This window comes from Orbicella franksi, chromosome 13 (assembly GCF_964199315.1).
Source record: "Orbicella franksi chromosome 13, jaOrbFran1.1, whole genome shotgun sequence".
Classification (NCBI taxonomy): domain Eukaryota; kingdom Metazoa; phylum Cnidaria; class Anthozoa; order Scleractinia; family Merulinidae; genus Orbicella; species Orbicella franksi.
Genome location: NC_138157.1, coordinates 16,436,410 through 16,453,299, shown reverse-complemented (window position 1 = coordinate 16,453,299; position 16,890 = coordinate 16,436,410). Strand labels below are relative to the sequence as shown.

The following is a 16,890-nucleotide window of genomic DNA, read 5'->3' as shown; positions in this document are numbered from 1 at the left end:
CCACAAGGGTTTCTTATCAGTTCCATAAAATCTCCTGGTGCATTGTTACATTACAACCAGTTACAATCATACAACTGTTGCTGCACAGCCAATCTACTCGTGCCCACTTACGTGAAAAATAAAGTGTTTTAACAACTTGATATGGGAAAAATAAAAACGTTCGCAATTAAGATGATCACTTTAGAAACAATTGGCTATAAAGTTAAACTTAAGACTGATTTATGTTAATTTACAAGCTAATAGGTTGGACCGTCTCTGTTACAGCAGTTTTTTGTGTAGTTTTAATGATGATTTCAATGTTTATCTTGTTTCTGTCTGAGCTTCTACCTCATTTGACACTATTCTACCTTAATTTGCTTTTATGGTGGAGCTCGTAGGTTTCCTTGTTGGTGTTTTCGATATCTAGTTTTCTTTTTTAAATTTTAGTCATGTTTGAAACTTTGTAAAATTCGTGGTAACGTGGACTTCCCTGTCACATCGCTTCCTTGTACACTCGCCAATTTTGGGATATTTTTGTGAAACTATCGCATTTTTCGTTGACGCCACCAACCTTCGTTGTTTTTGTAAACTTTTTAATCTGCCAAAATTAGTAGAAAAAATTGGAATATTTAGTAATTTTCATAGCTGCGTTATTCAATTTGCAAATCTAGAATGAAGAAACAGACAAGCAACAACATTTTTGTCAATCTTTCTGCCATTTATTTAACATCAGCAAAAATACAGAGTACATGGAGAAATTAACAGGAACCCGCAATATACGATAAAGCAATTTATCACCGTCCCATCCGCCTTTCTGCACGAATGGATGTTTTGTATCAAGATCTAAGTCTGGGGTTTAGGAATGTCTTCATAAATATCCGGCACACTGAATTGTATCCAGTGTAGGCGTCATAACATCCACTGAATCCAGCACAATTAGTGACCCAGAATCCCACGCGCACCTTGTCTTTGCGGATGTGGTTACAGTGCCCCTCAATAGGGAGTTTACGAAACCACGACGCCGAAACCGAGGACAACGTTGATTAAAAAATGAATTTATATTTTACCAACGAATCTCGCGATACTCTTAAGTCATTTACTTTGTTTATCATGGTTATCGTGGTTTCGTAAACTCCCTAATATGGCGGACACGACTAGGATTTGTACCACTACCTTTATACATGAACAAAACACCATCAATTGGAAGGGGGCCTGAACATTCAGCACCGTTGAAAGTGAAATACCAGCGTAAGCAGCAGTTGTCACAGTTGTAGATTCTTAAAGCACCAGCCCAGTAAACATTGAGCGAAGTGTCAGAGAAGTTCTCAGTGAACACACACTCCTGTACAGAATGGAAAGAGAATAGAAATGAAAGGAATCGATAATTGATCATGAAACTATGATAATCATAAACTTATTTATGTATTTTAGGCAAGAGACTGAGTTGTTCATAGCTTCTTGATTCTAGGGTAATAGCGACAAATTAAGACTCGCTGAAATCGCTTAAGGTAATTCCTCTGAAATAAAAGTGACAATAGATTTTTGTTCAAACTTTGTCCACTGGATATTTGTCATATGATAACTTCAATTTCGAAATAAAAAAGGGGGGTGCCCATGCTCATTAAGGAGCAGTGAGGCATTGAAAATGCCCCATTTTGGCATTATTTAATGCTTATTATAAGAACGCATTCCCAGTAATTGTAATATCTTTGTGAGTCCGGACTCATAAGAACACGCATTAAACTACAGTCAATACAGTGTCGGACACAAATAAACGTTTAAAGTTTGATTCAGACAGAAAGCTAAATCCTTGGTTAAAAATTTGAACTAAATTTCTTGACGTGGTTACCAACTGCCAAATAGAAAAGACCACCGTGTATCTGCTATTTTTCTTATTTATTCAATTTTCAGCAATAGAAATTAGATCAGTCTTTTCTCACGCAAAGCTGAGTTGATTACAATGAGTGGAAAAAAAATTGGGGTGCCCGTGCTCGTTGGTGAGCTAGAGCCATTTTTCAACTGACAGAGCTCAATATCAAGGCAATTCCGTCATGTTTTCAATGTGCGCGTGCACGTGCGCGCGCTAATGACGCCATAAATTATGCGCAGTAAGGATGTGCAATGCAAATGCGAGGAATGACCTTAACACGACCTAAAACACCCCGAAAATGCAAACTAAACACAAAGAAAGAAAAGAATTGTGTTCTTATTGCCAGTTTTACTCAGCTCGATTAGCTTTTTAGTTATCCTGAGTAAACATTACCTCTTTTTTGTATTAATATATTATATTGTAATGTTTAACTTTTTTTTTATTTGGTAATAAAGCTTGTTGTTGTTAGTTTATTGCTATTTTCCAGTTCCTAATACATTCTTTTCATTCCCACATAAATCCTTATGTTTTGAAATATGATTAGCTATCACCAAAAACAACGCTAACTCATATTCAGTGAGCTTGAGAAAGCTGTGTGTTATTATCTGACATAAAATAAAAGTATTTTTACATTCTACAAAAATCAATCACCTTGATCAGACCGTTGTCTTTGTCGTCATTTAAGTCTTTCCATGCGCAGTCTTTCCAGTTCCTATGAGACATCCGACCAGGTGCCACATCCCCGCGCTCCCCTTTTTGTCCGCTCGGGCCCTTGGCACCAGTTTCTCCTTGCAGTCCTGGAGGTCCCACTGGTCCAGTCATTCCAGCAGGTCCCTGATTTCCGTCACAGCCATCACGTCCATCCCGTCCGGGTACCCCTGGGGTACCAGGCTTGCCATGTGTACCGGGCTGATATGCGCAGCAGAAGGAAGATGGCTTAAAGTAAAACGACAATTTGGTTTAGTTGTAAGGTATGGTAAACATGTTAAGGGACTAATAGTGAATATATAATATTCTTTGTGCTCTTATGAGTTACATTATAAAATAACTGCTACTACGCGCGCGCTCATTGGTCGATAGGTGTGTTTTGATTAGAGTATGTAAACACGGTTGTGACGCTTTAGAATTCGCGCGTACATTGGGAATTATTTTATAAAAGCAATAGGGCACATTTTTCCTGATTACATAGCCTCATCTAAACACTCGCGGGGGGGGAAGGGGGGTGGAGGGGAGACTGGGAAATTCTTGAAAGTCATGCAAACCAGAGACGTAGTCGAGGCTTAGCATAACTATCTCGAATTCTCCCAACCCTCCTCGTGTTTAGATGAGGCTATTTTAACACGGAAAAAGTGCTCTGTTACTTAACTGTAAATAGCTGTTGTATCATGTCAACCGCTGTAGGTATATTCAGGATCAATCTACCCCTTGGTCAAAAATGGTCTAAAGTGGCATTCTTACTGGTTTCAAGCTACAAAATTGTTAAAGGAAATTGGGGCCTTCCACGAAATCCTGCACCGCTCTTAATTCCTTTCCATTTTCGTATAACATGCAGTTAAGGGCCAAGAAAGCCATTTCTCAATGCTTTTTGTGTACAGAATTGATTTAGCGAAGTAATGGTCCATAAAAGTGCTCTTTCAGTATCTGGCTGTACCGTGAATTGACCTCCGGTTTGTTTACTGTCAAGGTTTCCCGTAGAAGCACAGATTGTCATCAGCAAAATAATCGATAAACTTAACGTGGTGGTGAACCGTACTTCAATCAAAGGATTTACCAAGGTAGTGACCTGTAAATTAGAATACATAACGAAATTAGCTTAACTGTATCACCCATCATTCCAACCTTTCAAGCTGGACAAAGGAAATAAAGAAGCAAACTTTAAACGAGAATAGAAAAGTGAATAAAACAAGAAAAAAACCAAGGGGAAAGGAAAGAATCAATTTGTGTCCCCTGCAGAAGACGTACGCCGCGTGAAAGTTAAAATTGTTGCTCGTTGTCATGAACTGGACCGCAATCTACACCGATCGACATCGACTCTTCGAGTGTCTCAATGGGGTTAACCGTCAAATGACCAAAAAATTAACCGTCAACCTTCAAAAACGCAATATTTTTACCGTCAACTGTCAAATGAGCGAGCCAATATTAACCGTCAAATGTCTCAGATATCCTTAATTAAGAACTAAAAAGTATATTTATGCGGTGCAAGTCTTTTAGCTTCTAGTCTCGGGAGCAGGCGATTAATACGTCTTCCCGTAACAAAGGGGAAGTAATTACTCTAATTAGACAAATATTTGAAGACCAAAAACCTAATTTTTAATGCACAAATTATTGGGCTAAAGGGATTATTCAAATAAGGGCAAAATTCTATCCCTAAATGAAAAGTTACAACCAGATTTACACTTTAATTTCTAGTTAAAAACGTCATTCCGAAAAATTAACGTTCAACTGTCAAATGACCTTAAATTTAACCGTCAACCGTCTAAACGGCTTATTTTTAACCGTAAGCCTAGCTCATTGAGACCCTCAGGCCTCGCGTTTAACCTTCTCATTGAGACCCTCCTCTTCGTTACTATTTTACTTCTTTCCCTGACCGTACACGCACATGGCCCGCTTACAAAACCCGCCACAAGAAATTTATGCACAGTAGTTACTTTCAACTGATGATTTCACATGGCTGTCCATGTTTTACGTCAACAAACGTATCCCCGTGCCTTTCGAGAGAAGCATCGTCAGATAAGTAAACTAGTTTTTTTTTTTTTTTCATACTCATATCCATTAGAAACTTTTGCTCTAATAGAGCGTAGATAGTCACGAATATTGCTGCCCTAGAGAACATTCATGTGCAGTAACAAAGGAGAAGGTACGGTTAGTTTTCTCGTGTTTACCTTAAAGATATTCCTCAAAGTCGATTGCCAAGTCTGCACCCAAAGTTAAATCCGAGGTCAGAAGAAAAGAAGTCTGTTTAACTTTACTAAAAACGACAAAAGAATGAACTTACAATTTGTGAGGCTTCACTTTTCACCTCTTGTAGCAGACTGATAAGGTAAAGGTGACTTGCTGCAAGATCTTTTCTTTTTTCAACGCTTGTTTGTTCTTGTCAAGTTTTTGGTCAAACATGACTCAAAATTAAAAATTTTTACTTCACTAACCAATATTATAGCTTCCAGATGACTGGTGATTGGTCATCATTAGTTTCCCAATGATATGGCAGTCTAATATAAAGCCCTTTATTACTTTTTATTTATTCTACACATCGATGCCTAACGCAATCAGTGTCACTTCCATTAAAACCGCCGTTACTTTTAAGAACCATGCGGTAAATTTGCGCATACGGTTGAAGCCCCCATAAGCGGACACCCTCGAAACGCGAAAAAACTGTCCGTAACTGGAGCTGGCAGCTTACGAGAATAGTTCTCGTTAACGACCACAAGAGTTGTAAAGGGAAGATCGCCGCTTATTAGAGCTTGCCCAGATTACAATTAACATTGGGAATGCAAAAATAAAACCGTATCATTTTTCTTTGTTTAATTGCCCTGTTCAATGCCACGATAATAGCGATAACTGCAGATATACAATTTTTTATACTGCTGTACTAGGACAGGCCCTTAGTGATTAAAAAACAAACCATAATTACAGCCACAGTCAGCATAAACACTAGCATTAACAGTCTCGCAGCTACAAAAAGCAGTGATACAGTTTACAAATGTTTACGAGTATCTTCCAAAGTCAGGTCCGATTCCTTTCGGGTGTCCGCTTACAGGAGCTTTACAGGATCGTAAGCCCTCAAAGTGTCCGCGGCCGCTCACGAGACTGGGAGTTTGTGCGGGAGTTCAAAAGGAGTTTTGTGAAGGCGGTCGTAAGTAGAGTTGTCCGCTTAGGAGAGTCCCCGTTGAGCGAGCTTCCACTGTACTTCATAGCGTTAACTTATTTTGCATATATTTTGCAGCTAATCTGTCGCAATCTTTCAGAATACAAACCATCTTTTTTCAGGGCCTTATTATTAGTGTCATCGAGGGTTTGTAAGTTGATAGAGAGCTTAAAGATGTTCGTCGTGTGAAAACTTTCCAGTCACTAGATTGTTTTTAAATTTTTACTGCAGTTAGATAATGAGTTACTTTTGTCAGAAATGCAAAAAAAATTGGGGGTCACTGACTTCGTTTCAGAGATAAGGCGTGTGGAAAACTACCCTGGTCTACAGGGGTTTATAGTTAAAAATATAGAAGGTGAGTCAACGGAGGCAAACAATCTTAGTCATATTTTGTAGAAGTGGTTCTGTTGCTTCAATAATTCCAAATGTTGCCAACGTTTTCACAAAACTTAACCCTTCGAGGGGCATTTGGTGCATTTTGCAAAAAATTCAAACTTCTAATCGATAGAATTTCTTTATTTTACCGCTAAAGGTAGAAAATCGGTAGAGAGAATGATCCATCAAAAGAAAATTATAACGTAACTAGAGCAAAGCGCGCGCTCTGATTGGTTAATTTAGCGTCTACTATTTGCCCATGGGTGTACGCTGCTGACGTGTGTGCTAATGTTTACAAAGCAAATCTTTTGACAGACATTGTTTCCAAAGTAATGGCCGACGTCCTTCTGCTAGAAATGCGAAACTGTCTTCACAGTTGTCTGAAGATGAAACTTTATCGAGTTACTGGTGTGCAGTCGGTTGTCATGAATGAATTTTCGCGCGTTTATCTTCTCTTGTCATGCAAGACTACACGAACATTTTTTTGTGATGTAGCTCAATAAAAGGACTTCTGTTGTTCCAATGTCTCAATGTTATGTTATAAAACAAATGGTAAACGCCATAGCGTGCACTATTGAGTTATGGATGCACTTGGGAGGTTTGCTAAGCACTCAAGAAGCTAGAGTCGCACTCGGCTATCGCCTCGTGCGACTCTTACGCTTCTTTCGTGCTTGGCAACCTCCCGCGTGCATCCATAATTCAATAGTGCACGCTATGGCGTTTACCATTTGTTAAATAGAGGTCACCGAACGTCCAAGATCGTTAAATCCAGGAAAAGCTATAGTAACGGCCATCTGCCCTATCATTGTTCATTTTATTACTTAGCGCGCGCATCCATGTATGACGTGGCGTGTGAATTTGCGTGCGCAATAAGGATGCGCAGAAACAATTGGGGCGAACGCCCTTTAGCAAACCACAACGGCAACGGCAACGAGAACAGTGGCTGTGCACGTGCTTTATAAATCTTTGTACATTTCTTTGCTGTCCGTTGCAAAGCAACAACGTGAAATGACTAAGAGAACGCGAACGGCGACGGTTAATTTTTCATATTTTCAGTTGAAATTGAAAGTTGGCGTTACATATTTGGCTTGAGCAAGTTCTGAGACCAGTGAGCACACTGAACAGATCTAGACAATTGTAAAATTCGAAGGTAAATTATAAATTCACCTTTTAGTAGGCGTTGTCCTCGAGGTCGCCGTCATCATTGCTTAAGCTCTCTAATGAGTATACTCATCAATGTTTCTGAAATTTCTGTATCTTTTAATTTTATACATCGCCACCTTTGATTCAAGATTTAGATAGCAACAATGTTGAAATAGCTCGACCCTTAACCCTTTACTCCCTAAGAGTGCCATTTGGCACACAACGTTATTTTCTGCTGATTTCTTTTTTGAAATGCACATGGAATGCAAGACTTGTTTGACATCAGGCTTTGTACTAAGACCTGCTAAATAAGCTATGGTTCTGGGGCATACCTATGATATTTGAGAATTGATACGCGTTGGAAGCTTTTCATTTTCGCATTTTAAAACAATTTCTCTCAAAATAACTACCTCTTTTATAACTGCTAATGTCAGTTCTTAAATAAGCTGATCAGTGGCTTTCAAATGGTATATTGTACGCAGGCAGAGAGTCTTTAGTTGCTGATTTATGAAGAAGTGCCATTCGCCTTAGGGGGTAAATGGTTAAGGTTGGTGTTCCCGGTAGTTGGTTCTGCGCATCCTTACGGCGCACGTAACTCATATACCGTTTTTACTCGTTTGAGCGCCACTGCGCCTTTATCTTTTTAGTGTTTCGTTTGCGGCGTTTATTTTAGGGGGTCGCTTTGAAATATTCCTAACATTTGTGGATGATGACAAGCAGATGTTAACAACAAAAATATCGCCACTTCGAATTGAAACACATTGCAATCCATCCAGGAAAAATGTTTTCGAGGCTGCTTAACATTAAGTTTTGCAGTTCAGTCTGAACAATTCAGTCTGATGATGCTTCATTTAGGCGCCGCATGGTTTTGAATGAATGCGGTGCTGGTGTAAGGTCGATATGAGGGTTTGATCTCCTATCATTGGTCTTCTCTTTGTTCTCTACTACGTTAATCACACGCGCGGTCGAGTTTCTAATCAGTTATCAATTTGTTCCGTTTCGTTTGCTTACTCAGGATTTTTTTACTTATTATTAAGTTGCTTTTATATATCAAATCAGAATGTGATAAAAGAAAAAAGCACGCAACGAAACCCTTTCGTTTGCTTTCTCTAGTTTAATCGAAAGTCAATTGAACTGCCTTAGCTTGTTCTCTATTTTTTTTTTTCCTTTTTCTCGAGCTGTTCTTGGCGTTGCATTGTGATCAAAACTGCATAAGGATGGTTACGCAAAAATAGGGAGGAAAAGCAATTAAAGAGAGCAAAACGAACTGAACAAAAACATCTGTCTCGGCCATTCCTCATGCCATTTATTAAATAACCGCAACATCAGCGTAAATCATTTTAAATCACATCAGAATTTAGACGAACCGCTTGTTATAGAACTGTCCCATCTTAAGTGCTTATGCAGGAATGGATGTTTTGTCTCGAGATCTAAGCCTGAGGTTTAGGAACTTCTTCAATAACGATCCGGGACACTGAATTCCAGCCAGTATAGGCGTCAGCATTTCCATAACTAGCACAATTACCAACCCAGAATCCCACGCGCACCTTGCCTTTGTGGATATTGTGGCAGTGACCCTCAATATGGCGGACGCGGTGAAGGTTCTTATTCTTTCCGGTTCGCATGTACACAACACCGTCAATTGGCAGAGGAGCTGCACATTCAGCACCGTTGAAAGTGAAAAACCAGCGTTTGCAGCAGCTGTCACAGCCGTAGATTCTAAGAACGCCAGTCCAGTAAACATGGAGGGAAGTATCAGAGAATCGAAGTTCTTGGTGAACAAACACTCCTGACAGAAATTGAAACAAAACTGAGATAGCAAACAACTCTGATGTTTCTGGGTAAAAACTATGAATAACTTTGAATAACTCTGAATAATAACTCATTTATAATTTTATTGATGTTTACCTTTAAAATTTCGCTTTGAAAACGAAGCATTTACCTTGATCAGGCCGATATCCTTCCCGTCATTCAATTTATTCCATGCACACTCTTTCCAGTTCTTATAAAACAAACCCATTAGGAGTCCCAGGGATTCCACTTGCTCCACTCTCTCCGCGCTGCCCCTTTTGGCCGGGAGGGCCCTGGACTCCAGGTTTTCCTTTGGCGCCATTCTTTCCAGGGGTTCCTGGTGGCCCTTGGGGTCCAGTCTCCCCAGGACTACCCCGGTCACCTTTGGCTCCGTCGCTGCCATCACGACCATCACGACCTGGGGCCCCAGGACACCCAGGTTTGCCGTGCATACCAGGGATACCGCCATAACAGAAAGGAGGAGGTTTCTAATTTGGGATAAAAAAAAAAAATAATTCTGAGATATTGTTGAAAAGCTCTGTAACTTTGTTGAAACCATGACAACTTCAGATGGGGTCAGAAATCCATCGTATACTAGATTTTTTTTTTTTTTTTTTTTGACTTTTTTATTCACTTGTGCCACAGATGATTTTTTTACTTTAAGGAGAAACGTATCATAACGTTATCATCTCTCGGTTGGGCATTACATAAAAACTGCACTTTTTAAGTTTAGTTCTTAAACAAAACGACATAAAAACCTGTTTTTACGAATTTCTTCATTTTCGCTATCACACAATCTGCACGCTAGTCTCTCTATTGACCGTATAGTAAATTATAGTTCGTTAGAACTTTTATTTTGAGAAACTCGTCTTGGCATGTGACATAAACATACCTTTTGGTACCACTGTTGTTCTGCGGTTTTGTTTTCTTCCGCAGCACAATAAACTGCTAAGTTGGACATCACAAACAACGTGAAAGCCACCGAGAACTTTTCTAATTTTAAAGGCCATTTCCTCTACACGATGTTCTGCGTAGAAATATACAAGAGCGAGTGTAAAAGCATAAATCCTCCACGGGATACACAAGAGAATCGCAATTTCTCGAACCCTCTATTCTTTTAACCTCCCTATAACTGGAATAAAGTCGTTCTTACATTATAATTTTGCCCTCGATTTTTCGAACTATCTGATTTTTCAAAACAGGTTTCATTTTCCTTGGACTTTCGAAAAACCGGGATTCCACTTTATTTTAATAGAGAGGCGGGGCTTAAGAGTTTAATTCAGCGAAACGCCATCAATCTCTTAGTTTACCACTTATTTTTTGTACCATTCATTAATAAATGAAGTTTTATATTCGTGATCTTAATTGAGATTCTTTTTAAGTAGAAGCGGTGGTTATATTTTCGCTAAACGCTCGACATTAATTCTAGCCGAGATTGATGCGGTAAAAATACACCCCTTATGCAGTCTGCCGTTTATTGTTTTGAACGCGAAGGAAAAAGGGAAGGGGGCTTAAAAGATAGCCAGGGTCTTTGTATTCTGTCTTGTTTTGATATTAGAGAGAGTTGTTCATCAGAAAAGAGGGCCGGGAGTTTAATATAGGAGTTTTATACTTTACCAGCGTTGGCACGGAGAGGGGAACGGCCCTCTAAAAGAATATAAGCGGCTTGTCAAGCTAACGTTTTGGAACCGTACTCAGACAAGTGACCCTTTATCCTCTCTTGCCTCAGGTATGTGGAGCACGGTTGCTAAACTTGTTCGTATCGATATTGAATAAACCTTTGGTAATTTTACGAAACGAGCTAACCGTAACTGAGGATAGCCAGTAACTGATAGTTAACTCAATGAGCTTAAGTTACACTTGGTATAAGAGAATCGACTGAATAAAAAGAAAAGTTTTCTCTTGCCGTAATTCATTTTGCTACCTTTTTTAACTCCAGTTAACCAGAGAATTTTAACACAAAATGTATTGTTGAAGGATCTTCATAACTCACCTTGCAAGTAACTCAGCGCTTATGAAGAAAACACAAAGATGAGATCAAAATGGAAGCCGCTCAGGATAAGATTGTATTCGCAACTTCTCCAACACGTACCTATCAATTGTGAAAATGATGTGAACTACCTTTTGAACACTGATCAGTATAATACGATATCACTTTACTTAGTTTTGTCAATCTTTTAATATGTTTGCCAAGTTTTGTTTTCTGAGCGTAGTTTACAGAGATAACATTAAGAGTGCAATACTGTTTGAACAAATATGACTGCAAACTTCACACCAGCGTGTAGAGTATAGAGTTGTTATATTTTTCTCCTAACTTGGAAGATAGACTTTTCTCTGTAAGATATGTCAACAATATTTCCAAAAAAGGCCAAAAAGAAATATATGGCACATATCCAACTGAGAAAAAAAATCTTTGCCTTCTTCTAAAAAGTTAGTCATAACTTCAAAGTACCAGAAATTTGTTTTTAACAACTTTAAAAACAGGCATTGCTCGTGTCTTTTTTAATCCACTTTGTGATCTAGAACAATATTAATCAATAGGTTTTCCTTAAAGGAAACCAAAACTTGAGACACCAAAATGAGAAAAATAAATTAAAAGAAATTTGCCCCTATGAAATCTAGCTATTGTCATAATTACACACTGCATTAACTACCAAAAATTCGTTTTGACAACTTTGAGAACATGGAGCCTGTGTTTAATTGTTTTTAATTATGATGAGTCAGAAAATGTTACACCTGCTTTATTCTGCAATAAACCAATAACTTAATATGTTTTTTTTGTATATTTTTCAATCAACTTTGGAAGAACTGAAGTGGGGTTCTGTTTTTCTTGAAAAAATTGAAAAATGAAAAACGGAATATGTGTACGTGTAACTGAATATAATGGATTTGGAAAAAAGAAAGAAATTTGTCTTTTAGTAAAAGTGAAGCATTGTAATAACTTATTCCAGAATGAAACCACCAAACATTCTTTTTTATCAGACTTTGAGGACACGGGGTGAGTGTTTATGAACCTGAATTAAACATGGATAATGAACAATATTCCACGAGCGTTTGTTGGATATGAGATAGTCTAGTTGGCTGTAATCATCTCATATGCAACGAGTGCGAGTGGAATAACTGTTTTATTAAAAACACCTCCATTATGTATATATAAAACTAAAATAAAGTAAAAAAAACTCCGTCGGTCCCCCCAAAAATTGCGCGTATTGTAGAGCATGACGTAATGCTTTTAACGATGAGCATGAAAACTGCTGTTATGTTGGTTTTTATAAACCTGAATCTACAACCTCTTTATTTGCAAACCAAAAAACGTTTGCTTATTCATTTATTATTTGATCCACTTTGGAATATCTAATGCAATATTGTCTTTTTCTTGTTTTCTGTGTTTACAGACGTTGATCTGCATTTTCTATTTTCAGTCTGCGATAATGGCAGTTTTTGCTGAATGTTTGCCCACCAGCTGAATGTTTGATTTAATTTTATCGTGAAACTTACACTGCACGTAAAATCTTCTTTCTCGTTTTTCAAAATCATGATGATCGAACGCGTGGTAAGGGCGACCTTTGTGCACACTTTACAACCTTTGACCCGCGCCTAAGTCCTAAAGATCCTCTTTGACCACACCTTTGCGCGTGATAAAGACTGGTAAGCCTTTGAATCAACTCCACTCTGTGATTGACAGGGTTTCTTCCCACATCAACGCCAATAGGCTAAAATTGTCCTTTTTATCCCCCTTTTTTTTTATTGTCTTTCTTAAATTTGTCTCGATTGAACACCTGTGGAGAGTACAACATTTTAATCTCGGACATCCCGGAGAATCAAATTTCTGATAAGACGGTCTATCGAGGAACTGTTTTTTAGGGAGAAATAGGGCCTACTTCTATGGTCTGCCCTATGGTTCATTATCTGTGACTCTTAAGAGAGCACTCTAAATCATCGAGTAATCAAACTTGATCAAAAGGCTCTTTTAGCCAACCCGTAATATTTGAAACGGACATGTTTCATTTAATACATATGACCAAGGGGAGTCAAAAATATCTTAAGGCAAGCCGCTGACAAATGAGACTGAGCACACATTCACGCGGGGCACTCTGGGTAGAAGAAAAGATGAAGGATGTTGCTGAAGGCGTGGGAGATTTTAAAAACCAAAGTAGGGTCAGCTTTTGACCAAATTTGTGGCTAATGTTTACTTTACGGTAAACTGGAGGTACTTTGATATATCTGTTTAACGAGGTCGCTACACTGTAGCTGCTGTCGTCTACTGCAAGATTTGTTTCTCTTGACATGAACGCTTTGAAACGCTCGTTTTGGGGAAAGCAATGAAAAGCAAATGAATGCAACGTGTGGTGTATTTCAATAAGGTAAGCTCATAAGCTCATTGTGTACGTTATGGTTATAAACTAGTGGAAACCCGTTACTTGTGTTAAATAGAGTGCTTCATTCATTTTGGAAATGATGTTCCCGTGGTCAACTGTTGTCCAGTTGGTTTTAATACGTGCAAAGCTGTTTACCAGTTGTTCCTTGGGTTTTGCTAAAAGCAGGCCACGACCCACGGCCCGCGACGGCCCAGCGGCCCGGCGGCCCGAAGGCCCAGCGGCCCACGGCCCGCGACGGCCCGGCGGCCCGGCGGCCCGACGGTGAGTTTAACTTCGTTTGCCATTTTAACAATCATTTCAATCCTTTTCGATTCTTTTTTCGTTGCATGTTGCTAAGTGAAAAACGTTGTCATGCTCTGTTTATTCGTCTGTTTACGGAACCCGATAGAGTGGAAGTGCATTCTCAAACGATGTAAAGAGACAAATGAACAGAGATTGAAGACGTTTTTATCTGAACAACATGCAACAAACAGAAGCAAGGATTCAAATGATTAATTGGTAAACGAATTCAAACTCACCGTCGTCCATTTTGCACGCACAAACCCGATGCAGATCTGTGCATGCGCGTGGATTTACCGCTGGACAAACAAAACTGTGGAAAATCAGGACTGGGTCACCGGGCCTCCTGACCGCCGGGCCGTCGGGCCGTCGCGGGCCGTGGGCCGCGGGCCGTCGCGGGCCGTGGGCCGCGGGCCGCTGGGCCTTCGGGCCGCCGGGCCGCCGGGCCGCCGGGCCGCTGGGCCGTCGTGGGCCGTGGGCCGCGGGCCTGCTATTAGCAAAACCCCAAGAATTTTGCCCAAACAATCCTTTTGGTCAATAAATAAGCTATTAAATGGGAAAAGAACACAATTTTCGTGAAGGACACAGTGAGTGATCCCAAGCGGGCAAGATTATATAGTGCAGTCTTACACTTTAAAGAAATTATATGAAGGAAAGTTCATAAGAACTCTGCTAAAATAACTAAGCTGATTTAGCCTTTAGCTCGTCAGTCTAATTCACCTAGCATTTTCTTCCTTATCATGAAAATTTAAAGTTTTATTCAAGAAAAAAAGAAAAGAAACGCAGTTTAGTAACAGCAGCGCTCGCATTTGAACAGTTCACCGTACCACAGAATTAACACGTATCGACTTTAGTCGACAAGTCCTAAAGCACCTTTTATTTTCTGATTCTATCACCAGGTAGGCTGAGGAATACTCAACACAGTGATCAATAACCCAGCACTGTCCACAGCAAAGAATGGCAACAAGACAAGTGCAGAAACGTTTTAAAATAAACACTTTGAACTTGGCAATAAACTGAGAAGAATCAAAACATTTTATTGTAAATCAGTTGATCCTAGATAGTTATGACACGATCATGTAAAAGTGCAATATTAAAATCATTGATGTTAAGAGGGTGTTAAGAGCAAATTAAAGACTAGACTCCAATAAGATCTTAAACCTTCCTATAATAAATGATAACTAAAAACTTTAAAAGGAGAAACAAATATGCCGCAGAACCTGAAAGGTGAATGTGCTTGAACTTGTGTCTTTGTCCTTTACTTTGATATTTAAATTTGGTTTACTCCTATCAACATTCCCACCCTTAAAGCAGACAGTAGTGCAAAGATGTTTAATCCCATAGTGGGAGAATGTCTTACATTCAATTTCCTGCTCTTTCCTAAGACAACATTGACGAAGGGAGCATAACACCCATCCACAATCCCGAAATCCGTTCACAAATCCTAAAATCCATCCACAATCCGGAAATTGTGTTCATATTGGTTCAAGTCCTATTTAAAAGCCTCCACTTCCCCATAGGCAGAGATTATTTGAAGAACTTTAATTCCTCCTGCACTCCCCTGAACAAAATAAAAACGAAATGCACAATCCTCTACCTCCACTACAAAAAAATTTGAACTAAAAGTTGAACTCTCACAGTCCTTCCATTAATTTTTTATCGGTAAAACGTCCTCAAAAAAAGTCTCTATGCGAGGTCAAGATTCAGCATAAAACAGCCACCGCATTACAAAATAAATAACCAGGTCAATTAAAAACTATGTACAAAAACCGTTAAATACCAGTTGATGTAAAAAGAAAATTTTCAAACTTGTATATTTTTTTGTATTGATAAAATTAAATATGTGAATAAATTACCCAGGAGGGTGGGAGGAAGAGTAATCTTAATTCGACCTACCTCCTCTCCGGAGGAGTGAAGGAAGATGGGAAGAACAGTAATCTTACTCCCTCCTACCTCCTCTCTGGAGGAGATGGAGGAAGGTAGGATGAAGAGTAATACTCCCTCCTACCTCCTCTCCGGAGGAGATGGAGGGAGATGGGAGGAAGAGTAATCTTACTCCCTCCTACCTCCTCTCTGGACGAGATAGAGGAAGGTGGGAGGAGGAGTGATCTTACTCCCTTCTACCTCCTCTCTGGAGGAGATAGAGGAAGGTAGGATGAAGAGTAATACTCCCTCCTACCTCCTCTCCGGAGGAGATGGAGGGAGATGGGAGGAAGAGTAATCTTACTCCCTCCTACCTCCTCTCTAGACGAGGTAGAGGAAGGTAGGATGAAGAGTAATACTCCCTCCTACCTCCTCTCCGGAGGAGATGGAGGGAGATGGGAGGAAGAGTAATCTTACTCCCTCCTACCTCCTCTCTGGACGAGATAGAGGAAGGTGGGAGGAAGAGTAATCTTACTCTCTCCTACCTCCTCTCCGGAGGAGATGGAGGATGGTGGGAGGAGGAGCAATCTTACGCCCTCCTGCCTCCTCTCCGGTGCTTTGTATCTTGTGTTCTTTCACTTTCAAGGGTCATCTAGATTGAGTTTTGTTGTTTATTGCTTCGGAATTTTAACTGTTGGTGTCCTATTTCCTTTCTTCCATTTCGATTTACCATTGTGATATAACCATTGAATATCTAAAGCAACAGACAACAAAAATCATTCTAAATAACCGTTAAAAATTGTTAAAGCACAAGATGCAAACTAGTCTCCTCCTTATTAGGGTCGTCACGCAACGCTTCTTGGGGAATAAGCGTTGCGTGACGACCCTAATAACGGCTGCGGAGGAGACTAGATACAAACATGCTTAGTCTGAACTTTAAAGTAATGAACAAGGACACAGGTTTTGGCCAGCCTCTGGCTGTGCGGCTTTCTTTATATCTACTTATTTTGTAATTTAGCTATTAATAGCGGAACTTCTGTGTACCGAAGCCACGCGAAAGGAACCCCATACCTTACAAAATTTGGTATCTCATCGATCTGAAAAATTTTGGTCGTCACGTGACTGTCCGTATGTACGTCCGTCCGTACGCCAATACTTTGAAAATTAATAGAGCAGCAGCATTACCATGGCTACATCTTTGATTTTTGGGCATCCAAGCTATTGTTAATTGACAGTTGTCACAACAAGCTCTCTGCTGACCAGTATCACGTGACCATATCGCGGGCTCAGGCTTAGAGTTCATCGAGGTTGTGTGTTTTTTGAAGATGGCTGCTGACCAGTTACTG

General features: G+C 39.6%; 1 protein-coding gene and 1 pseudogene across 2 annotated transcripts; both read right to left on the bottom strand.

The window, feature by feature from the left end:
* Positions 1 to 815: 815 nt before the first annotated feature.
* LOC145465074 (uncharacterized) lies at positions 816 to 4,750 on the bottom strand. Its single transcript, XM_081448868.1, has 4 exons — positions 3,501 to 4,750; positions 2,501 to 2,785; positions 1,122 to 1,321; positions 816 to 978 (listed from the first exon to the last, which is right to left on the bottom strand). Exons 1-4 carry the CDS (start codon positions 3,648 to 3,650, stop codon positions 816 to 818), a joined length of 798 nt encoding a protein of 265 aa, XP_081304994.1. The 5' UTR covers positions 3,651 to 4,750.
* Positions 4,751 to 8,342: 3,592 nt separating this feature from the next.
* Positions 8,343 to 11,127, bottom strand: LOC145466505 (collagen triple helix repeat-containing protein 1-like; annotated as a pseudogene). The gene is made up of 4 exons (XR_014041908.1): positions 11,017 to 11,127; positions 9,916 to 10,050; positions 9,175 to 9,511; positions 8,343 to 9,021 (listed from the first exon to the last, which is right to left on the bottom strand). The product of XR_014041908.1 is annotated as a collagen triple helix repeat-containing protein 1-like (transcript).
* Positions 11,128 to 16,890: the final 5,763 nt, after the last annotated feature.